Raw genomic sequence first — 25,089 nt, 5'->3', positions numbered from 1 at the left:
ATCATATTTTATTAATAGCTATAATAAAAAATTGGGGAATTTTTTCTATAAAGGTGAAGAATTGGTTCACATTAATAGAGTATTTTACACTTTAACAAATAATCTCCTCAACTCCAGAAGGAAAGCACTGAAAATATTTTGGAACTCATTTTATAGGAAATAAAAGTTCAAAAGGTCAATTTAATTACTCCAGAAAGATCACCCACTAGAGGACTGATGTATCAATTGAAAGTCCTGTGATTCTAAGTCCAGCTATATCTTCTCCTCTGTGTCCTAGTAGAATTTTTCAAGACAGGGCAATAGAAATGAGAGATGGAAATTTGATAAGACAGTGAGCAACAATGAACAGAAACCATCATTTCAGTGAGAACTGATGACCACAGTATAAATCAGAGAATGAGAAATGACAGCAAATATTTATTTAAGACTTGGCAGTTTGCGATGACCTTTATCTTTGGCTATGTGAGTGGTCTTTAAAGTGGGTATACATGCTGAAGTAAGGGCTTAAGATGATCTATGAGTATGCACGAAAAAAATAAAAGAGATTATTTCATTTGAGCCTCAAAAATCATTTGTGAGGTTGTTAATGTCTCTGTTTTACAGATGAGGAAATTGAAGCTAAGAAGGTTAAATGACTTACAAAGATCTGAACCCGAGCCTTTCTAATTCCCAAGTTATCCATTAAATTATTATGCCATACTGCAACTTTAAAAAACATGGGGTGATCTTATTAGTGTTAAAGATGAGAGGTTATTGAGGGAGAGATCAAAGATAAAGCAGCAGGACCAGGAAATAGTATACAGTGTCTAAGAAGCAGAAAGTTGTAAGTCATATTTCTTTTGCAATTCCCATGTATGGATGAATGCCAAGTCTGGAATTTGACTAAGCCATAGGTCTTTCTCAGCAGATACTAAGTCATTCATCTAGGGGCACTCCCTTCCTCAACACAAGATACCCTGAGAACTACCAAGCCCTCACCTCTCTCCTGGCAGGCTTACATACCCAGATGCTCTCTGGCTGTCACTACTCATGTCACCTTCTGCCATGAACCATAGGAGTCATGAACCAAACCCATTCATTTTATAATTGAAAAGAAAAACCCCTAAAATCCCAAGAGTTTAACTACTTTGCTCTGTGTGACACAGGGAATGAGGACCAAAGGCAAAACTCTATCCTTGTTTTCTACTCCCTATCCAGTGTTCTTCCACTATACCATAGTTTTCCCCCCTCTTCATCCTGTTCACCCAACACAATGATATCAACATGATGGAGTCATTGCCATCACCTCACTGTACTCCTATCAAAGTTGTCTTCCACAGAGGATACTTGTCAAACAAAGGCACTTACTGGTAAGGGTATATCCACAAGAGAGAGCCTTCTGTGCTGTAAACAAAAAGAAAACAATATATTAATCTTGGAAAATATTCCTTTGTAATGATTACAATTAAGATTCTTGCTCCAGAGTGGCTGGTTACTATTACTTAGCTGTCTCCCAAATATCTCAGCATCCTCTAAGATAAAGTCAAGAAGACACATGCTCAATAGTATCACTCCCCAATTGTTTAGCCAATTGTAGAATTTCAATGCAAATCAAACAACTTCTGTTCAAACCAAGCTCTAGTTGGCCTTGATCACCAGTCATACTTTATCAGAGACCATAATTAAGGGGAATATCAGGGAGAAAGGGTTCTGGTCTCCTATGCCCCAATCTGCATTATTATGTAGTAGATTGTTTTGAAAATCTTAAAGATAAAATGAGGTGAGAGTGAATTCTTTTATAATACACTAGTGAAAATCTGTAAGCATGAGGAAAAAGCACATGACTATCACTCAGTATACCAGTTATAGCCTTAGGTGGACCACTAAACAACTGTGTGACTTTAAACTAATGATTAAGAAGAGCTGACCTGACCACAAGGGCTAATGATGATAAGATTGGCTACATTCTTCACCTTCTTCACTGTAACCAATTGCTGGTCTTATCTCCCATACAGTCATTTAGCCCTCCTCTTCTATGGGCAAAAATCCTAATATTTACTTTTAAGCTGTTTTGGTCATCTGGGGAAGATGGGGTTATAATCTATTTTGATTCAATATCTTCAGTAGTGGGATGTGCAGGTATCAGCTTTGTCCTTGGCTCTGCCTTCCCAGAATACTCAATTCTGTTTCTCCCCAAACATCTAAGGCCTCCAGCATGTATTTCTCAATTTGTCAGCAGGTTTAATACTCTGAGACAGCTGGTAAGCAAAAATCCACATGATAAAAAGAACTGGAAGGATTTCAAATCTCTTTGCATTAATTATCTACTTACTCCCCCCACCCCAATCATTCCTTATAAACTTCCTTATTACTGCTAAAGGCACCATCATCAATTCAGTCACCCAAGGTGGAAACTTTAGAATCTTACTTGATTTCTTGCACTCCCTTCACTTTCCATGTCCTATCAATTATGAAATCCTAGCATCCATCCTTTTCTCTTCACTCAGATTGCCAGCATCCTAGTTCAAGCCCTCATCACTTGTGGATAGACTGAAAAGAGTAAAGATTGGAAGTAGGGAGGTAAATTAGGAGTCTTTCTTCTTTTCAATCTATCCACAAGACAGCTGCCAGAATGATTTGCTTATAGCACAGGTCCACCCATATCATTTCACTGCTCAATAAATGCCAAGTACTCTCTACTATCATTATATACAAAGATTCCTATTTTTTTATTTTAAAATTCTATGCAAATCATTGGTTATATATTATTAGATTAGCTGCAATACTAAAAATAAAGAAAACAATTTACATAAGGCCATCTTCCCCATTTTATCAGTTCTATGTTTCTGGATAGAGGAAAGTATAAAAAATGTAAATGCCCAGTGGTATGGTACAAAATCCCAGATCTGAAACTTATGGTGTATCAGAAATATCCTTGTCCAGCTGATATTTAGATAAGAAATCATCTCCATAATACCCCCAATAAGTGGTTATTCTACCTCAACTCAACTATCTCAACAGACAAATTTTCTTTATTTCAAGATTGTCTGTCTTGCTCCAACTTTTTTCATTGTTCCACTCCTAGTTCTGTTCTCTAAGAACAAGAAGAATGAGTCTAATTCCTCTTCCTCAGGATAACCTTTCAAATACATGAAAATATCCTTTATAAGTCTGCCATTCTCTAAGCTGCAAGTTTCCAATTCCTTTCCAATGCTTGCATAGCATGTCAATCCATCAAGCTCTCCTCTGGAGGTAGTGTAAGTTGTCAATGTCTTTCATAAAACATGCTGCTTAGAACCAAACACATATTTTAGATATAACTCAGGGAGAACAAACTGAGGCTCTTACATCCTTCTCCCTGGTCATTCCACTTCTCAAAGAAGATTAGATTACATTTGCATTTTGGGCTGCCATATTTCACTAATTGATTCATATTAAGCTCAGTATCTTTTTTAAAATGCTTAGATCCTCTTCTCATAAACTGCTGAAAAGCCATCCCTTCCCCATAACTTGTTCAGTTAATGATATGACTGGAAATATAGGCTTTTACATCTACCATATTTAATCACAATCTGAATTACTTTCTTGTAACTTTTGACTGGGCATGAGAATATAAGACAATGGTGGAATAAGATAAAGAAATCATAACAGAAATTCTATGGGGGGAAAAACAGCAGCAAGCTATTGGGGATGCAAACCTATACATCTACTCCTACAATTTCGGCCAAGTCTCCATCAACTTTTGCCTAAAAATATTACTTCCTAGGAAGTCTCACATTACACTTTATATTTTATCCTGGAGTTTATTAATAAGAAACTAAAGGAGTTTAATGAGTTAAGTGAGGCCAGGTGATGTAAATTGAATGGCATTTTAAGAAAATCATTTTGATGGTCAAATGTAAGAAAGATTTGAATGAGAGGAGACCAGCTAGCAGTCTGCCAGGAAAGCCCAGGCACAAAGTGATAAAGAGTCTGTAGAAGGGTGGCAGCATATATATATATATATATATATATGAGATGTGAAGATGGAAATGACAAGAGTTGACAACAGACTGAAAATGTGAGGTGAATGCAAATTAGGAATCAAGGCTGACATGTATTTTGGGACCTTGGATGACTAGGACAGTGATGACCTTGCCAATTAAAGGAATGTTGGGTAGAGGGGAGGATTTGGAGAAAAACAATGAGTGGCTGATCTTAAATTATGTTGATTTTTAAATGTCTATAGTGCATAATTTGATATATCTAAAAGGCAATTGGTGACGGGAGTAGAGTTCAAGATTAGAGATTAATTTTGTATGTGTAGATTTGGGAATCATATGTATAGAAAAGAAAATGGAACTCCTAAGATCTGATGGCAACATCAAGACAGATGGTGTAAAAAAAACCTGGGGTGTGATGGAAAATGAGGACAGAGAATGTTGGCAAGAATAGTTGTTGGAGAAGACAGGAGAGGAGGGAATTAAAGATGCATGTTGAGGGATTTTTGCCCTAGAGAAAAGGGCCACTCTTCATATGAGAAGAAAATAGTGATGTCTGAATGAAATGAGAAGAAGGAAAAAGGGGCAGCTAGGTGGTGTAGTGGATAGAGTATCAGCCCTGGAGTCCAGGAGGTTCTGAGTTCCAGTCCAGGCTCAGAGGCTTAATAATTAATTACCTTAGCTATGCGATCTTGAAAAAGTCACTTAACCCCATTGCCTTATAAAAATTTTAAAAAAAGAGGCAAGAGGAGGAATTCTATATGAATGGGTTCAGTTTTTCCAGTGAAATATGAAGTCCTCAGGAGAGAGGAAAAGTTAGCCATCATATCTCTGATATTAATATAATAATGATATATCATTCCTAATAGAAATGCTTTATATTTACATAGCATTTTATAGTTACATCCATGATCTTATTTCATCTAAGTCATTGACTGAAAGCTTTTACATGACTCAGCCCCTAGGGCATGCTCTGAGATGTTTACCTTGAGACTTATTCCAATATATATATCAGTTACCATTCTTTGAGTATAGTTACTCACCTAGTTCTGTTAGTGTCCAACTATTCCATGATCTAGCCCACACCTCTGCATACTGTCCATAAAGATATTGTGGGAGATTGTCAAATGCCTGCCTGAAATCCATATGCATTTTATCTATGAGTATTTCCTTGATAGACTAATCAATTAATCCTTTAAGAAAAAAAGGAAATGAGGTTATTCTAGCATGAGCTATTCTAAGTGAGTTTATGCTAGCTAGTTAGGACCATTAGTATTCTGTTTTAAGCACCCACAAACCATCTGTATAATCATTTGCCCTAGAATTTTCCTCAAGTTTGCTATCAAACAAAATCAATTATAACTTGTAAAATCTACTTCCTTCCTTCCTTTTTTTTGAAGAGCAAGACAACATTTGCTCTCTCTTAACCCATGACTTTTTCCTTAATTCTTTGCAATCTTGCAAAAGTAACTAATAGTAGTTATATAATAACATCTGCCAATCTCTGTATATTGCATTATAAACTTGCCTAGATACATATAATTTTTAGAGGCATTCACAAGCAATCTCTTCTACTTGCCTAGAATCTCTTCTATTAAAACCTCCAAAAGGAAAAGCTAACTTTATTGGCAAATACAGAATATCAAAATGATTATTTTCTTCTCAGCAAAATCCCAGGTAGATGGGTGATAAGAGATTAATAGTCCAGCTTAGTTTGCAGTAAGAATCAGCAGGTCTGGCCACTCTTCTTGGTCTGGGAGGATGACTTTTCTTATTTCTTTTCAATTACCAATCTCATATGGAAGAAAGGGTGGTGTTTCAATGAGACCTCTTTTTTCTAGACCCAACCAGCATTGTTCAGTAGATGCTAGCAGTTAGCTTTAGCTATAGTGGTATGTTTTAGCAAATGCTTTCCTCTCTATATCCCTGTGAGATTTAGAGTCAGAAGACCAAATTTAAAATCTAAGATCTACTTTCTCAGTGTCCCCAACTTTAAAATGTGGATGATAATAATTATGCACCATAGAGTTATTTGAAGTACATTCAATAAACTTTAAAGAGCTATGGAAATGTGAATTACTGTTAATTGGAGTAGTAATAGTAACAAAAGCATTAGCAGTAGTAGTAGTAACAACCTTTGCCACCATGGTAGCCAAGGTAGTAGAGTAATAATAATCAAAAGTCTAATAGTAATAGTTTTCCACTCCTAGATTTGATTTTTTTTTGACTATGCAAAATAAGCCATTGTTTGCTTCATTTCTTTCCCCCCTTGGTTTAATCACTAAATTGACATTGTCTCAGTCAAATTGAGACCTGTTAAAAGACCTTAGTTTAAAAAAGTCATTTTGCATCTAGGATCATCTCCATTTGTCCTGATCCATATATGGTCACTGGATCCAATGGCTTTGAAAGAGAAATTGTGGCTATTGACTTTGCACAGCACTTCCTCACTTAAATCCAATTCACTTAAATATCATGACATCACTTCCTTGATGTTACAGTCCTATTTGAGAAAATAAAACAAACTACAGCAACAAGTAAAAGTAGTGGAGATGGTAGTAGTATTAGTATAGAATATAAGTTTTTTGGGGGACTATTTTTTTTGTTTATTGCTTTATTCCTGGCTCTGAATAAATGCTTATTGGATTGGACTAGATGAGACTTTGAGTAAATGGATTTAAGTTTCTTTATCTGTAAAATCAGGGGGCTAGATTTGAATAACTTGGAGTTCCCTTTCCAATATGAAATCTTATGATCTAAAGATCACATGAGATTGCCATCATTTTTACAGATGATGAAAGGGATACTCAAAGAGGATAAGTGATTTGTCCAAGATCACCAAGTTAATAAACAGTAAATTCAAGACCTGACCTCATCTTTTAACACTCAGTGTTATACTTTTGCTACTATGTTATTCTGAGTCTGAATTAGGGAAGGCACCAAGCTTGACTCAAGTGCAGAGACAAAAGTTGGGGCTGGGAAGGAAAAAAAATTAAGTTTCTTATTGATCACATATACTGCCAATTCTTTCTTTCTTTTTCAGTAGAGAAACTTCAAAAAAAAGCAAAAGCAACAATTGTATCCACTAATGATTGAATTACCTGTTGTTATATCCCCAGAGCACCACCAGTGCAGTTAATAAAATCAGCAGAAATAGTATGATTTTTCCTTTGGAAATCATTATTCTCTCCTAGAAGGGAAGGAAAAAAAGAAATTACAGATTATCCAATGGTAAAATCTGATACTAAAATCTGAATTAGCATAAAATTCAAAGGTTGTCTAATATTTCAGAGAGTTCAAACAAGTAAAGCTTGTGCTTTTTTTTTTGTATATAGCTAGCCTTTTTGAGCGTAGACACTAAGTAAAAGATTTGTTGAGTTGAATGGACTCAGACTCAGGAAAGCTTGAGTTCAATTCCTTAACCTCTTCCTGCTTCAGCTTCCCCATCTGTAAAATGAGGATAGTAATCACACATATCTTTTAAGGTTGTTGTGAAGATAAAATGAGGTAATATTTGTAAAGTGTTTGACAAAATGTAAGGCCCTGTGTAAATTATAACTATTATTATTAATTATATACAATTCAGAAAAGAAAAGAACCATCAATGAGAGAATTACAGTGGTCCTAAAGGACAGTCATAGAATATCAGAGGTTCAAAAGGACCATCTTGTCCAATCTAGACCTGCACAAGTAGCACTCCTGCAACATTTTTAAGATGTGGACTTACCAGACTGGTGAGTTGCCATGGAGGTAGCAGGCAACCCTTCTTGATACCTTTTTAATAGTTCCCTATTCCCTAAATTCAGGAAGCAAGATCCCTTAAGCTTATATTCACCTTAATATTCCACCAAATACACTCCTGGAACCCCTTTCTTTATTCCTAATTCTGCTTTCAGAGGCCAAGCAGAATAAAATTAATTCTTTTTCCCTGAAGGACCTTCAAGTATCAAAGAGAGCTATCATGTTCCTCTTCATCAGGCTAAATTCCTTTAGTTTCTTCACCATATGAACCTCTGACCTGGCCACCAAACCTTCCCGAATTTTCAATGTCATTCCTAAAATTTGATGTCATGAGCTGAACATTGTACAGTGGGAAATATTTCCTCTAGGCTTGATAACATGAATGTACTGAAGACAGCCATGCATTCTCATCATCTACTTTCTCATCTTGAGTTTTAATTATCTGTAAATTATTTTTATTCTATTTTTCTCAATCCAAAGATCATCATATTTGGCAGGAGATAAACCTAATGGAAATATATTCATTATTCTCATATCCATCTTAAGCAGTGGTTTCATCCTATCATTTACCTTACATTATATTTCATGGTTTTTTGCTTATCTTTGAGCTCTTCCTCAATACCCCAGGACTTAATACAATATCTGGCACATTGAAGACACTTAACAAATGTTTCTTGACTAACTCTTGCCCCAACCAAACTATAAAACCACATTTTTTTGTTTGTTGTTTTTCACTTTCTGTCCATTCTCAGCTCATTCTGAACTTTGGCATATCTGGCTATTCTTCTCTATATGTCTAGTCATCACTTGTGCTTGCTCCCATCTTCTACAAGTTATAAAATCTGAGATGGATCTATTTCTGTGTCCATATTACTTTGCTTAGGTAATTTCCTTCTTTCATTTTCATCAGAATCATATCTACTTATGCCTTTAGAACTTCATTATTGACATCTTTCAAATTTCTCCTGTAAAATTTGAGATTATGGGGAGTGTATCTATTTCCCCCCCACAAAGATTCCTTTAAATACACTCTCCTATAATCTATGAAATCAGTTAAGACTACCCCCAAAGTTACTCTCCATCTCTAATACTCTCTACCAACAATATTGGTTTCTCTCCATGATACCCTTAATTTCCACCTCAGCAGCTAGCTTCTCTTTTGGGAAAAACAAAGTAAGGTCCACCACAGCAACTCTTCAGTTTTGTTCACCACTAGAAGCATAAAATTTTTATTTTGAACTGTTTGAACAACAAAATCAATTGTTCTGCTTTTAATCAAGAGAATGTCAGCAGATTTCTAGACCCAATTAGTCCCCTATCACTCATAAGAACTGCTTCAATGTCAAGTTTGGGGGATAGAGTGGAAAGAGCCCTAGATTTGGAGTAAAAAAGAAATAGGTTCAAATTTTTCCTGCAGAAACTTAACTGCTGTGTGACTTTGGGCACCTTTCTTCAACACTTACTCTCAGTTTCCTCATTTGTAAGATGTAGATTATAATAATCACCAACATCACAGGGTTATGAGGAAAAAATGAGATAACACATAAGGCTATTTTTATTGTTATTTCCAATACTAATAGTTTCATTTCTTTTTGCTTATTTGTTTAAAATTATCTTATCTTCACGGAATATCAACTTCCTTGTGGAGGACCAACAGAGGGAGAGAAGGAAGTTGATAGTCAACGTAGTATAGATAAATTTAGTAGAGAGAAACTCCTATCTGAGTTTAAGATATATACTATTCAACATCCAAACCAGATAAAATGTAATTGAGAAATGTTTAACAAAAATAAATAAAAATACAATAAAACATAAATAACACTAATATGTGATTACCAAAGTGAATATAATGTTTATCAACAATTTAGTGAGACAGGTTTCTATCTGAGTTTGACATTGCTGGAGTAAAATATTAGTATATTTTTATTTTTTTCTCAATTGCATTTTAAAATAATTTTAACATTACAAACACTTTGATAAAGTTTATATAAGTATAGTAATGTAAATCATATATCCATATTAGACACATTGCAAAAGAGAACATAGACAAAAAAACCAGGAAAAATAAAGAAAAAAAATTTAAAAGTATACTTCAGTTTACATTCAGACTCCATCAGTTCATCCTCTGGAGGTGGATTTTTCCATCATGTCTTTCAGAATTAGCTTAGATCATGGTGTTGCTGAGAATAGTTGTTATACACAGTTGATCACCATAAAATATTGCTGTTATTGTATACAATCATCTTCTGAATTTGCATATTTCACTTTGCATCAGTTCATGCAAGTATTTCCAGGTTTTATTGAAGCCATATTGCCCTTCATTTCTTATAGCACAATAGTATTCCATCACAATAACATACAACTTATTCAGTTGTTTCCCAACTGATGGGCATCCTTTTAATTACCAATTCATTACTGCCACAAAAATAGATACTATAAAAATTTTAGTACAAATAAAACTTTTCTATTTACTTTGATCTCAGCAATATAGACCTGGTAGTGGTTTTGCTGGAACAAAAAATAGGGATGATTTTATAGTCCTTTGGTCCTTTTATAGTGCAAATTGTTCTTCAGAACAGTGTGATCAGTTCAAAATTACACCAATAGTACATTACTGTCTCAATTAATGTCTATGTTCTCTCCAAAATTTATCATTGATTTTTGGCCAAAGAAGCCAACCAGAATTTTTTAATATAGATAAATTTTATTTTTTTCTGAAAATTATCTGTTCATATCTTTTGTCCATTTATCAACTGAGGAATAACTTGAATTCTTATAAAATGCTAAACCTCCCCCACCCAAGTTTCCTTCTTTCCTTCTCATCTCAGTTGCACTGTTTTTGCTTGCACAAAAACTCTTATCAAAATTATCCACCTTATACATCATAGTACTATTTCTTGTTTGGTCATGAATTCTTCCCTTACTTGTAGATCTGACAGGTTCCCTAATCCACTTATTTTATTACCCTTTATTTCTAAGTTATCTTGATGTAGTCTTATCTTACTATACATTGTGAGAGATGGAGTTATGCCTATTTTCTGCCAACCTGCTTTATAATTTTCCCTGAAATTTTCCTCAAATAGTGAATTCTTCTCCCCAAAACTTGGATCTTTGCATTTATCAAACAGTGGATTACTGTGGTCATTTACTACTGTGTATTTTGTTTCTAATCTATGTCACTGACCCACAATTTTATTTCTTTGCCATTATTGCTTTATAATGAAGTTTGAGATCTAGTAGACTACCATCATATTTTTCATTGATTCCCTTTTTGTAGTTCCAGATGAATTTTGTTACTATTTTTTCTAGCTCTACAAAATAATTCTTTGGTAGTTTCATTAGTTTGGTATATAATACATAGATTTAGATAGATGTCATTTTTATTAAAATAGCTCAGTCTACCCATTAGGAATTAGCATTTCTAAAATTATTTTGATCTGACTATTTATGTGAAGTGTTTTATAATTGTGTTCAAATAGTTTTTGAGATGTGTCTTAGCAGGTAGACTCCCAAGTGTTTTATATTTTCTACAGTTGTTTTAAATGGAACTTCTCTCTCTTTCTGCTGGACTTTGTTGGTAATATATAGAAATACTGATGATTTATGTGAGTTTTATATCCCACAACTTAGTTGAAGTTATTCATTATTTCAGTAAGTGTTTTAGTTGATTCTCTAAATATTCCATCATATCAACTGCAAAGAGTGATAGATTTCTTTTTCATCTCTTATTGCTAAAGCTAGCATTTCTAGTACTATACTGAATAAAAGTGGTGATAATGAACACGCTTGTTTCACCCCTGGTCTTACTGGGAAGGCTTTTAGTTTATCACCATTACATTATATATGTATGATTGCTGATGGTTTTAGGTAAATATAAATCATTTTAAGAAAAACTTTTTATCCTTATGCTTTCAAATGTTTTTATTAGGCATGGATATTGTATTTTGTAAAAAAGATATGATGTCTGTTGGTTTTATTATGATAAGGTCAATTATGCTGATAGTTTTTCTATATAGAACCAATACTGCATTCCTGGTTGAAATCCCATCTGCTCATAGGGTATGATTTTTGTGACATAATGCTCTAATATTCTTGCTAGTATTTTATTTAAGTTTTTTGCAAGATTCATGAGGGAAGGGGCAGCTAGGTGGCCCAGTACAACAGCCCTGGAGTCAGGAGCACCTGAGTTCTAATCTGATCTCAGACACTTAATAATTACCTAGTTGTTACCTTGGGCAAGTCACTTAAGCCCATGGCCTTGCAAAAACAAAAAACAAAAAATGATTCACATGAGAAATTGGACACTAGTTTTCTTTCTGCTTTTGCTTTTGCTTTAGGTAACAGCATCATACTTGTGATGCAAAAGGAGTTTGGTAGTATTCCATACTATTCTCAAATAGCTTATGTAGTGATTTCCCTATTATTTTCCCAAATAATTTACGTAGTAATGAAATTGATTATTTAAAAAATGTTTGGTAGAATTCACTAATGAAATCATCTGCTCCAAGGGATATTTTCCTTAGGGAGGTCATTGATGGTTTGTTAATTTCTTTTTCTAAGACTGGGTTATTTAAGTATTCTATTTCCTTTTCAAATAATCTGAGCAATTTTTGTTTTACTAACTATTCAACCATTTCACTTAGGTGGTTAGATTTCTTGGCATATAATTGGGTAAAGTAACTCCTGTTAATTGAGAAATTTACCCTTTTCATTTTTGATATCAGTAATTTGCCAATCTTTTAATATTTCAAATTAATCAATAGTTTTTCTATTTTGTTGATTTTTTCATAAAACCAGTTTAGTTTATTAGTTCAAAACTTTCAATTTTTTAAATCTCCTTTAATTTTCAGGATTTCCAATTTGCTATTTAATTTGTCCCTTTTCTATTTTTTTTTAGTTGCAAGTTCAATTCATTGATTTGTTCTTTATCTATTTTACTGATATAAATGTTTAGAGATATTGATTTTCCCCTAAGTAATGCTTCCATTGTGCCCCATAAATTTTGGTATGTTGTCTCACTGATGTCATTGTCTAATTAAGTTAATTTTTTTGTGTGATTTCATTTTTGAACCAATCATTCTTCAAGATTAGATTATCTAGTTTCCAACTAATTTTTAATCTATAACACCTCAGCCTTTAATTGCATAGAGTGATGAGACTGAGTTTTCTAGGAAACCAAATTACAAGGAGGAAAACTAAACTATTCAAAGGCAACCTTGTCAACCATGGAGCCCCACATTTCTAATTCCTACTTCTGGGGGAGGCTCAAGCTGGTGGATTGCTTGAATTCATAAATTCTGAGTTACAATAGAACTAAAGCACTAAAATCTGGCCCAAATATGGTAGATGTCCTGAGTGTAAAGGGTCACCAGATGACTTATGGTCAGCCTAACTCAGAAAAATGAAACAGGGAAACTTCTGTGCCAATCAGTATTGGTACTGGTCCATGAGTGGGGGTGGGGGTTCTCTACTTCCCTCTTGAGTTTCTTCCTACCACCACTGAAGAAAAAACTAGCTCTGCCCAACAAGATTGAAGAGGAAAAGGAAAAATTAAACACTAAGTTCTACTGAAATTACATTAACATTATAAGAATTTTGGAAGGATAAAATGATGTGAAAATGAGTATTTTTACTCAGTCCTAAGTGTTCTTTAGATTGGTGACATATATGTTTAGTATAATTTTGCTATACACAACTGATACTGACAGAGTTTACAAACAGTATATGTATGTCAAAAGGAATAAAATGCAAGAATATATAGTCTTTTTACAATAGTGTAGGGCTATGCCCTACCCTTACTGGGGAGTTGAGGGTGTTGAGAAGAGGAGTTGTTTTTCCCCATCAGATCCAAAGTTTCACAGAAGTGATTTTGTTCTTTTGGGTGATTTGCCCTTTTGTTCCTTCTATGATGTCCAATAGTTCTAAAGACCTCTGGAATTTGTACGTTCTAAGTTGAAATTCCAACCCAGAGGGCAGCTAGGTGGCACAGTGGATAGAGCACCAGCCCTGGAATCAGGAGTACCTGAGTTCAAAACTGGTCTTAGACACTTAATAATTACCTAGCTGTGTGGCCTTGGTCAAGTCACCTAACCCCACTGCCTTGCAAAAAAAAAAGAAATTCCAACTCAGTCACCTTTTAGCTAGAGAATTTAGGCAAAAGCCTTTGCTTCTGCTCTGTAAAAATGGAGATGATAATATTGATGATAGTTGTAAAATGGAAATGGCAATATCGATGCATCATAAAGTCATAGTGGGGAACAAGTAAGACAATAGCTACAGAACACTTTATAAACCGGAAAGCATTATATCAACAAGAACTGGTATCATGATGACTGCTTCCCATGGGCTATGCCTGTCAAGCTCCAGTGACTTTCTATCACTTCTCAAATCAAATAGAAAATATTGTTTGCCATTCAAAATCTTTCCTAACTTGATCCCCTCCTATTTTCCAGTCTTTACACCTAACCCATCCTCATGTATTCTATTATCTGGTGACAATGATGTTCCTGCTGTTGCTTGAAAAAGATACACTAATGACTTATTATCTCTTCAAATATGACTCCTGAAATATAAAATCTTGGTACTCATTAGTTGAGAAAGCAGACTTGAGATTTACTCATGACCTGAAACTACTTTGATATCTTTCCAAAAGAATTATCACAAGAGGTGAACTTTAAAAAAAATACACATACCATGTTTTATTCATCTTTCAGTTCTCCCAAAGTTGAAACTATCAAGTCCTGCTGTTAATGAGAAAAAGCAAAACAAAACAAAAAGTCCCTTTCTCTGTTCTCTGACTCTCTCTGTCTCTGTCCCTCCCTCTCTCTCTCTCTCTCTCTCTCTCTCTCTCTCTCTCTCTCTCTCTTAAAGTCAAAAGACATAGAATGATCTGGTCTGGGATAGTTGAATGCAGAGGAGATACAGGATAATGCAAGAAGTAAAAGTAAAAATGAAGAACAGTGGAAAGGAAAAGGCAGGAAGACTGGGATTCAAATTCTACCTCAGATAATAGTTTTGTAACCCTGGTAAAATCTCTTAACATCTCTTAGCCTCTACTTCCTGATCTATAAAATGAAGGTTGATCAATGACATCTCAAAGATATCTCTTACCTCTGCTAAGCAATTTCCACCCTTGGTAACTTCATTCTCTTCTACAGAAAAGCTGGTTTTGATCTAGCTTTTATCTCTCAGTCTTTGCTTATACCTCTCTGCTTGCCTGGAAAGAACTTTCATCTTAACTGCATCTATTGAAGGTTTTTCTCTTCCATCAAGATCTAACACTTATGCCACCATCTCCATGAAGTCAACAATGCCTGGAAAAATTGTATCTTCTCCCTCTACTTTCTCGCAGAACTTTGCCTCCACCTTTTCTTTGCACCACCTTTTCTTTGCACCTACCCTTATTCTTCATTTTTTTTATTAGCACTGTGATTTCTTCACTGTAGAGAATAGCTAGTAGAGAACCGCTTCTACTAAAGCAGATTGGCCCCTTCTCTGCAGTTTAGTCTTACCCAGATTGAGTATGAACAAAGGTCTTCCTATTTTGTAGCCAACTCTCTGTTGATTTTATATACATAGACATCTTTCTCTCCCTTTATCTGTGATTTGGCCACTAGATTGGCAAAATAGTTTACATACATAATGAATTGAAATTGTCTCTCTTTCTAGTTGCATGAGGCCATTTATTCTTAGAAATGAACAGTAGAGGGGGCAGCTAGGTGATGCGGTGAATAGAGTGCCATCCTTGGAATCAGGAGGATCTGAGTTCAAATTTAGCCTCAGGCACTTAATAATTACCTAGCTATGTGACCTTGGGCAAGTCACTTAACCCCATTGCCTTGAAAAAAAAGAAGAAAGAAATGAGTAGTAGGTAAAAGAAAACTGAGCCAGGGAGATACTTGACATTTTCATCAAGGAAAGACAAAATCAGATAGACGTGATACTTGTCAGCCAAAGTGAACATTTGTTTAAAAATTGTTTTGAAAAGCTGATCTTTGAAAGACATTTAAAACAAATGTCTTTCTGACTGACATGACAACATGCTTGTTGTCCCAGTTTCTGCTTACCTAAAGATTTTTTTTTTGAGGCTTAAAACTGAGAATATTTCTAGAACAGATTCAATCTTGTTTCCCATAGCAAAGCATTTCAAATTGGTATTAGTTGAACCTACAAATTCTCCACTTCTGCATTCCAAACCTCCAAGACAATAGATATCACTGGCTCTTCAGAGACTTGTTGGCAGAGAACATGTCTTAAGAAACACATTTTTTTCCTATTAGGTACAGGGCAGTTAACTTGTAGTGGAGATCTTTCACAATTTTCAAGATTGCCTCAACTCTGACAGCCTCAACTTTGACAGGTCTGCTGATCATCTTGTCTATTTGGAAGAGAAACACTTGGCTCAAGCCAGAGGATCATGAACTTTAGATCAAAAAAGAACTTTGGAAATCTGGTAGTTTGATTGTATGAGTGATAAACCCATAGAGGATAAGAAAATCATCTAATATCCCAATGGTACTAAACAGCAGAGATGAAGTATGAACTCAGGGCCTTTAAACTCTTAATCCAATACACTTTCAGCTAAACTTTGCTGTTTCATGGTTCCCCAAAGGATCCCCCTCTCCTTTCTCTTTCCCTGTGACGTTTTCCACTAATACTTGTTACAATTCTATTTAGTCTGCAAGAAGCTTTTACCAACTCTCCATAGAGAACACTTGTTGCTCTGAAAATCTCTCAAAGGATTTAATTTGCATCTTTTTGTGTGCGTCTAACTGTTGCTTCTTCTGTAGCACTCAATAATTTACAAATATCATTTAATTTCATTCCCACATTAACCCTGGGGAAATAGGTGATATTTTCTTCTTTTTACAGATGAGGAGAGCAAAACAAACAGAGGTTAAGTGACTTGCCCAGAATCAGATAGCTAGTATCTGAGGCAAGATTTCAATTCAGGTCTTCCTGATTCCTGATCTAGCTCTTAAACAACTATGCCATCTAACTGCTTTTATTTTTTGTTATAAATTGAGTATTTTATTCTATTCTAAACCATATGATTAATAATAACCAATAGCATTAATATAGCATTTTTAAAAGTGCAAAGTATTTTACATGCAGTATTTCAGGTCTTGTGAGGCATTGTTATTTTCATTTCATAGAGGAAAGTGAGACTGAAGTGAGATTCAGTGATTTGTCCACTGTCATTCATCAGAGTTAGACTCCAAACCATATCTTCCTGACTCCAAACTCTCTATCCACATTCCTACTCTGGTTTTTCTAGGGTCTAACAGGACCTTCCATGGGCAATAGTGCTTTATAAATACCTACTGAGTTGAAAAATGGCAGTGATCTACTAGAGTTCACAGCTAAGGCAAATGGAACAAAAATGAAGACACTCACATAAGTCATAGTTCATTCACACAGTGACTAAAACAACTACAATGATTGCCTCACATCTAGGGTCTTGTCTAGTCATCCTGATGGCCAATGGATGGTTCTAGAGGAGAAAATATGGCTGGTGACTTAGTATAGCACCCCTTCATACTCAAATACAATTTATTCTTTGTCATGACATCAACTCCTTGATATCATGGTGTTCTTTAAGAATGAAAGTCAATGGGGTGGCTAGGTTGCGCAGTGGATAGAGCACCAGCCCTGGAGTCAGGAGTGCCTGAGTTCAAATGTGACCTCAGTCACTTAATAATAACCTAGCTGTGTGGTCTTGGGCAAGCCACTTAACCCCACTGCCTTGCCAAAAAACCCCAACATAAATAAAAAAGAATGAAAGTCAAACATCATTATCATGGTTGTCATCATCATCATCATCATCAACAACACTGTGATCAAAACAACTTTACAACAAGTGCAGAAATAATACAACAACTAAGTTATAGATATAGATAAAGATAAATATATTTAGGGACTTCAATATTCAGGCACAAAGAATGAACAGAATATTGGAAAATGTGATTCAGTTTTAAGGAAATAAAAGAAGCCAATGACCTATAGATCACTTAGAAGCTCACATTTATATATCATGAACAATTTCCAAGGGTCAAAAAGAATTAGATATATCAAATTATAAAAAAGAACTATCACTGCTTTCAAAAAGGGAAGTAAACCAATTATAATGACAAGATAATGTAACAAAGCAGGAGCTCACTGGTGCCCTCCTAAATTCCCTTCCAAACAACCTGAAAACAGTAGAACTGATTTGCGAGTAAGGGAATTAGTTTAAGAGTTCAGCAAGAAGGGTCTGTATCAATGGGGTGGAAGGGGAGGCTAGCTTCTAGAGTAGCAGTAGCCAGTCTCATATCAAAAGGTCTGCAATTAGGCTCTGAGCTCTAGGGCAATCCACCAGGCAAAGCCAACAGCCCTGGAGACAAAACAGTGATCTATGCAATACAGTAAGAACCTATCATAAGTGTGCCCAAAGGGCAACAAAAATGTGCATACCCCTTTGATCCAGCAATACCACTACTGGGTCTATACCCTGAAGAGATGATGAAAAAGGGTAAAAACATCACTTGTACAAAAATATTCATAGCAGCCCTGTTTGTGGTGGCAAAGAATTGGAAATCAAGTAAATGTCCTTCAATTGGAGAATGGCTTAGCAAACTGTGGTATATATATGTCCTGGAACACTATTGTTCTATTAGAAACCAGGAGGGATAGGAATTCAGGGAAGCCTGGAGGGATTTGCATGAACTGATGCTGAGTGAGATGAGCAGAACCAGAAAAACATTGCACACCCTGACAGCAACATGGGGGTGATGATCAACTTTGATGGACTTGCTCATTCCATCAGTGCAACAATCAGGGACAATTTGAGGCTGTCTGCAATGGAGAATACCATCTGTATCCAGAGAAAGAAATGTGGAGTTTGAACAAAGTCCAAGGATTTAGAAAAAAACTGATATCTTATTGTCTGATCTTGTTATCTCTTATACTTTATGTTTCTTCCTTAAGGATATGATTTCTCTCATCACACTCAGTTTGGATCAATGTATAACATGGAAACAATGTAAATACTGACAAATTGCCTTCTGTGGGGGGAGGGGGAGGGAAGTAAGATTAGGGGAAAAATTGTAAAACTCAAAATAAATAAAATCTTTAACAGCCAAAAAAAAATAAAATTATGTTCCTGTTTAACCATGAAAAAAAAGAAACCCTATCATAGCAACCTTACCCCAAAGCACAAACTATCAGAAAGCTTTAGACCTGAGGCAAAGTTAGAAAGAGATTTTTCTCCAGGGTCAGTCAAAAGAAAGGCTCAAGAAAAGCCTCAAAGAAAACTTTTTTGTCTCAGGCTCAAAAAGAACTCCTAGGAGAATTTTAAAGAAATTTTTAAAAAAGCAAATTGGAGAAGAAATTTTTTTAAAGAAATGAGAGTACTACAAGAGAATTATGAAAAAAGAGTCAAGAACTTGATAAAAAAAACCCCACAGAAATGGAAAAAAAGATCAAATAAGTTAACATCATACAACATTCCTTGATAAATGTAACCCTAGAGACAAAATTCCATTAGATGACCATCTGATTACTATCAAGCAAAACAAAAATCATGGAGATGCAATGCTTGCCATAAGAGAGTTTACTACAGAGGATGGCTAACACAGAATCTAAATGGAAGGTGGACTATATAGAGCAAAGGTTCTTAACCTAGGATACATGAACCCACAAGGAGTCTTTGGATAGAGAGAAATGAAGAGAAATGGATGGAGAGAAAAAAACATACTATTATTCTCAAAAATCTTTAGTTTTCTTTGAAATAATCCTATGAATTTTGTTCTGTGCATTGAAAATTGTTCTGAAAAGAGGAGACCATAACCCAAAAAAGTTGGAGGATTACTGTTAAATGTGACAAGGTCCTGTAGACACTCATCCCTTATGGCTGCAACATTGCATCAAGTCCTAGAAAATTTCAGAGATTCATTAGTAAGATGCCAAATTAATTAAAGGAGAAAGATCTAACAAGAGGAAAAATTAGGGGCAACTAGGTGGTGCAGTGGATAGAGCACCCATCCTGGAGTCAGGAGCACCTGAGTTCAAATCTGACCTCAGATAACTTAATAATTACTGTGTGACCCTGGGCAAGTCACTTAACCACTTTGCCTTGTAAAAACCAAAAAAAAAAGTATCAGATAGTAAAGGAGTGGACATGTAAATGATGTGAAAATCAGTATTTCCTTCACCCTTCAGTCTAGTAGTCAGTCAATCAACAAGAGGAAGAATTAAATGGATCAAAAAATACTTATTGTTCAATCTATGATATACATTAGGATGGCAAGTAGATTCAGTTACTATACTAGTACATATATTTGGAATAGAACCTGAAGAGGGACAATGAATTGGGGTTCAAAACTGAATCATAAGGAAGCATCCCAAGTCATTCAAAAATGCAAATCCCCATTTTTTAAAAACATTCAACCTACAAATTATGTGGATGAAAATCTTGAAATACTAAAATCTTCAAAGAATCAAACTAGCAAGAGACCCAATCAAAACATGCACATTGAACAAAAATAGTTAATATAATTCAATGTATTTTGCATAAGTAGAATGAGAGAAATCACTGTGGAAATAAATAATTTGAAAAGGAGTTGGGTTGGCCATGTAATATGAATAAGGGATAATAACCACAATATCCAGCAAGTAGAGAGATGAAGGAAGAGAAAGAAAGTGTGTATGTGTGAGAGAGAGAGAAAGAGGGGAATGAGAGAATATGAATGAGCAAGAAAAAGAGGCAAAGGAAAGAATTCCAAAAGACTAGATCAATCCATTGTGGAAAATGTAGAACCTGGAACAAGAATCATGCAGAATGAAAAGGTGTCACAGATAATTTATAAGCTGTACCAGTAGAATATGTATTGTCATCAATGAAATCATGACTCCACTTAAGTATATTCAAAAGGCTTAAAGGAAATACATGGTACTGTGCAATCTTCTTTAGGAAAATTCTCCTTAACCCCATATTATTCACATTTAAGTTACTGGCCAGACAAATCAGTTTCATCTTGATATTTGCTTCAAGGAAATAGAAATATATTAAGATTCATACTATTAATAGAATCTATTATTCATCAAGCAAATCACAGATTTTTTAAAACTACTGCATAGTCTTAAATAAAAACTAATATATCTTTGCCCAGGATTACACAGCTAATAAGTGTCTGAGACCATATTTGAACTCCGGACTTCCTGATTCCAGACTCGGCATTCCATTGACAACTCCCTTATTATTAAAAGGGTATTATCCACAATAGCTTCTTGATAAGGGTCATTCAAATGATGTATAAGATCTAAGATAAGCTCTCATTTCATATGGATAATATGAATAAATGAAGTTTTTCTCAATCATCCTGACTACATTAGACCTGTTTAGATATTTCAGATTGAATTATGGCTAAGCTTCCAGAGACATGCCTCTTCACACTTAGCTCCACTGGTCTTTGGGAAATAGATAAGGCTTTGTCCCCAGGCTATTATTTAAAGTCTTATCAAGTTGGTGGGACCGGACAAACCAAGTTCACATTTTGCTAGTATAACAGAATCTTTTCTATTATATGAGTCAGTTATTTTATCAAATATTTTTTAAGGACAGTTGGACCAGAAGACTTCTGAGATCACTCTCAAATGAGGCATCAGTGGAGAATTTAGGCAGATAAATTATTTATTAAGGACATGAAGGCCTGAAAAAGGATTATGGGATCATGGTTTTAGAGATGAAAGTGACTATCTAGTCTAATCCCTTCATTTTACAAAGAAATTAAGGTCAAAAAGGTGATGTGACTTGTCCAAGGTCTCTCAAGTCGAAAATGTTAGAAACAGGAGATAGGTCAGTTATCTAGTAAAAGGGGTAATAGTTCAGAGGCAGCATAGTGTTTGGCCTCAAAGATTCAAAAAACCCCAGGTAGATCTCTATGGTTTGTAAAGATTCTCCATGGGGTATTTTTGTTTTGTTTTTAAAGAAAAACATGAACAATGAATGTGTAAAGGTTGAGAAGTCATGATACATACCACATACACCAGTGTACCAGTGGAAGACTAATGACAAGGAAATCAGACAGTTCTTGGGAGTGTGAAAACGGGTTGAAGAAACTCATAGAAGCAACAAGGTAATGTAATGTACCCTGGGCAATGGAATCAGAGCTTTGAGTTTCATTCCTGGTTACAACATTTGGTAGTTTAAGCATTTGGGTCCCTTAACTTCCTAATTTGTCAAATGGAAAGACTCATTCCTATCCTACCTATTTCACAGGCTGCTGTTAGGAAAGGATAGTCTGTTTCATCATAGAGAATTACAGTACTCAGATTTCAAGACAAGTAAAGCCATAAGACCAAAGCAATTGATTAATTTATCATAATTAATAACCTGATCATTAGCACATTCAATAAATAACCATATACAATGAAATATTTAATATACCATTGTTATATATTTCATAGTTATATTTAATAACTTCCCATCATATACTTCTTAGCAGTGATTATATTCTTAAATATACACAAATCCATACCAGTCATCCTTATTGCATAGAGCCAAGATCATGGTTATGATTTCCAGCATGTACTACAAGCCTGGTTCCAAAGCCAACTGCTTCTATCAGTCTGCATTGAGATGCTGTGGGTAAATGGGGACTCTGATGCTCTGTCTTGGAGAACAATGCTAACACTCCCTTCATCCAGAAACCACAGATTTTTAGTCAGCATGGACTTTATAGAGAAACTGGAATCCAACCTTTTCCCATTTTATAGATGAAACTAAAGTTCAAAGGTGAGATGGCTAACCTAAAGTCACATAGTAAGAGGCAGAGCTAAGACTGAGCACCAGAAAACAATCAGATTTAGAAATAGAAAGAAAATTAAAGACCATCAAGGACAATCCCCACACTCTAGAAAAGAGAAAATGAAGACCCAAAGATCTTGTCAAAAGTCACCAAGGGTGAACCTGGGTCTTTAGCCTCCTGAAATTCTTTTCTTTCCACCGAATAGCATTGCCTTTCTTATACTGCAAACTTTGAATTCTACTCTGGAAGGACAGAGTGAAATCAACCTCCATCAGGGCAGGTACAGAAATGAGGAATGGTTTGGATAGACTAGTGGAATAGAAACCAATATTTGTCACATCTTGGGATAGGAAAGAACAAAAGGTTCTTTTTTTTTTTTGGTTGCCCCAGACAAGTTCACACAAGAAATTTCTCTTAATTTACAAAAAAGTCACAGAAATGTCTCTATAAATGCTAGAAGTAAATCATGTCATTAGCACATAGGATCAGAGACTTAGAATAGGAAGGGAGTTTCAAAGTTTAGTAGCCCCACTCTCTTATTTTACAAATGAATAGACTGAAGCTCAGAGAGATACATACATTTACTATCTTTGTGACCCTGCAGAAGTCACTTAACCTCTCTGAACTTCAGTATATTCATCTATAAAATGGGAATCATAAACCACATGAGATTATTCTGAGGATCAAATAAAATATGGTAGGCAAAGTGCAAAGCTTGCCTAGTTCCCTGTCAGTATTTCACATACTTTACTATTTACTCCTTTTATAAGTATAAATGGGGAGAAAATAAAGTTCTACTGGGCTCAACTCTGCTGAATTGGGGGAACTGGAATTAAAGGAAGTTGCCAGGTTTCAGATCTTCTGCTAAAGACTAAATAGCCTCACCAGTAGCAAGAGGTTTAGAAAGAAGACAGATCTCTAGGTTGCAGAGAAATTTTTTCCCCCTAGAACATCAAGAAATAGACTGTTTACTGGGATTATTGATTCAGAGCCAAATGCAAGAACCCATAATATCCTACTCTTGGACTGTGACCATGCTGTCTCTGGTGACCAAAACTCCACCCCAGCCCCAAAGGCTGCATCTGTGGCAGTACCCTACACTGGGGACAAGAGCCTCCCACCAAGCACCACAAAATGAGTTGGCCTGCCCCCTCCCACACCCTACCATACAGAGCTCTGTGAACTTAAAAACAACCAGACACCTCTCAGCTAAAATGTACAAAAACTTCTGTGCTGCTGCAGCTGCCGCCTAATGGAAAATTTGGGGAAAAAAATAAAAAAAACTAGGGAAGCAACAAGGGAGAACCCAAGGGACTCTCTCCTTGGTCAGTCTACTGCAATATTTATTTAAATGAGTTTTTCTTTAAAAACCTTCATACACAAAGGATTTTTTTTAAAACAGAAACCAAATCTTCACATACTAAACCTCAGTTATCTCATCTGTAAAACGAAGGGATTGTATTAATAACTGACAGATTATTTCTTTTTTTTTTTTTTTTTTGCAAAGGCAATGGGGTTAAGTGGCTTGCCCAAGACCACAGGGCTAGGCAATTATTAAGTTTCTGAGGTCGGATTTGAACTCAGGTACTCCTGACTCCAGGGCCGGTGCTCTATCCACTGCTCCACCTAGCAGTCCCAAGATTAGACTTTCAAAGGAAATTTGACTCCTCAAGTTACTTGATGTCCAATTTTAACACATCATTTCTTGTCTGCCAGTGTCCAGGCCAAAGTTAAGTCAAGGTAGAAATGGAGGATAAGATATACCAGGGTCAAGGGGAGATAGGATACAATCAATAGTGTCCAAGGGAGGCAGAATCTCAAGAGTAAAGACCTCCACACATTAGAAAGATTTTATTTCTGCTAAATTCACAATTCTCTACATCATTTCCCTGCATCATTTCTAACTTTAGTTTGTTTCATTTTTAGTAAATCAATAAAGATGGTGTTGACATTTTTTACCTTTATCTAGTAACTTGTTTTCTCAGTGACAGGGAGTGGGGTGGGAAGAAGGGAGAAAATTTGGAACTCAAGGTTTTGGAAATAAATATTGAAACTTGTTTTTGCATGTAACTAGGGGGAAAAATAAAATAAGTAAACATTAAAAATAAATTAAAATTAAAAAAATAAAGACGGTGTTGAGAAATTCCCAAGGACTTAGATCTAATTTTATTTACAGTTACATTTTCTTGGGATTTTTTTTTTAGGTTTTGTAAGGCAAATGGGGTTAAGTGGCTTGCCCAAGGCCACACAGCTAGATAATTATTAAGTGTCTGAGGCCGGATTTGAACTCAGGTACTCCTGTCTTCAAGGCCAGTGCTCTATCCACTGCACCACCTAGCTGCCCCTGACAGATTATTTCTTAAGGGTCTGCCAAGGTTTAAATCACACGATCCCACTATCTTCCACCTTGATAAACCTAAGATTAAAAAGACTTTGAGTCTATTTAGTCCAGCTCCCTGCCTTCAAACAGGGTGGGAGTGAGATGATTTACTTTTCTGAAAAAGATTCCATGACCTCTCAGGAAAAAAAAACTATTTCATTTGATTCATTTGACAAATAAGGTGCCTACTATGTGACATCTAATTTACTAGTGTTGAAGTACA

General features: G+C 35.3%; 1 protein-coding gene across 8 annotated transcripts in view; it reads right to left on the bottom strand.

Moving 5' to 3' along the window:
• GGTA1 (glycoprotein alpha-galactosyltransferase 1 (inactive)) overlaps positions 1–25,089 on the bottom strand; it is a 108,784-nt gene that overhangs the window by 44,431 nt on the left and 39,264 nt on the right. For all 8 annotated transcript variants that reach the window (XM_074211679.1, XM_074211672.1, XM_074211678.1 and 5 more), the window contains 2 exons: positions 7,061–7,149; positions 1,348–1,383 (listed from right to left, as the gene is read on the bottom strand). In XM_074211679.1, the coding sequence (XP_074067780.1) occupies positions 1,348–1,383; positions 7,061–7,149 (125 nt within the window). The remainder of the gene's footprint in view (positions 1–1,347; positions 1,384–7,060; positions 7,150–25,089) is intronic.

The sequence above is a fragment of the Macrotis lagotis genome, chromosome 1 (genome assembly GCF_037893015.1).
Source record: "Macrotis lagotis isolate mMagLag1 chromosome 1, bilby.v1.9.chrom.fasta, whole genome shotgun sequence".
In the NCBI taxonomy this organism is placed as follows: Eukaryota; Metazoa; Chordata; class Mammalia; order Peramelemorphia; family Peramelidae; genus Macrotis; species Macrotis lagotis.
This window is presented reverse-complemented; position numbering and strand designations above follow the sequence as displayed.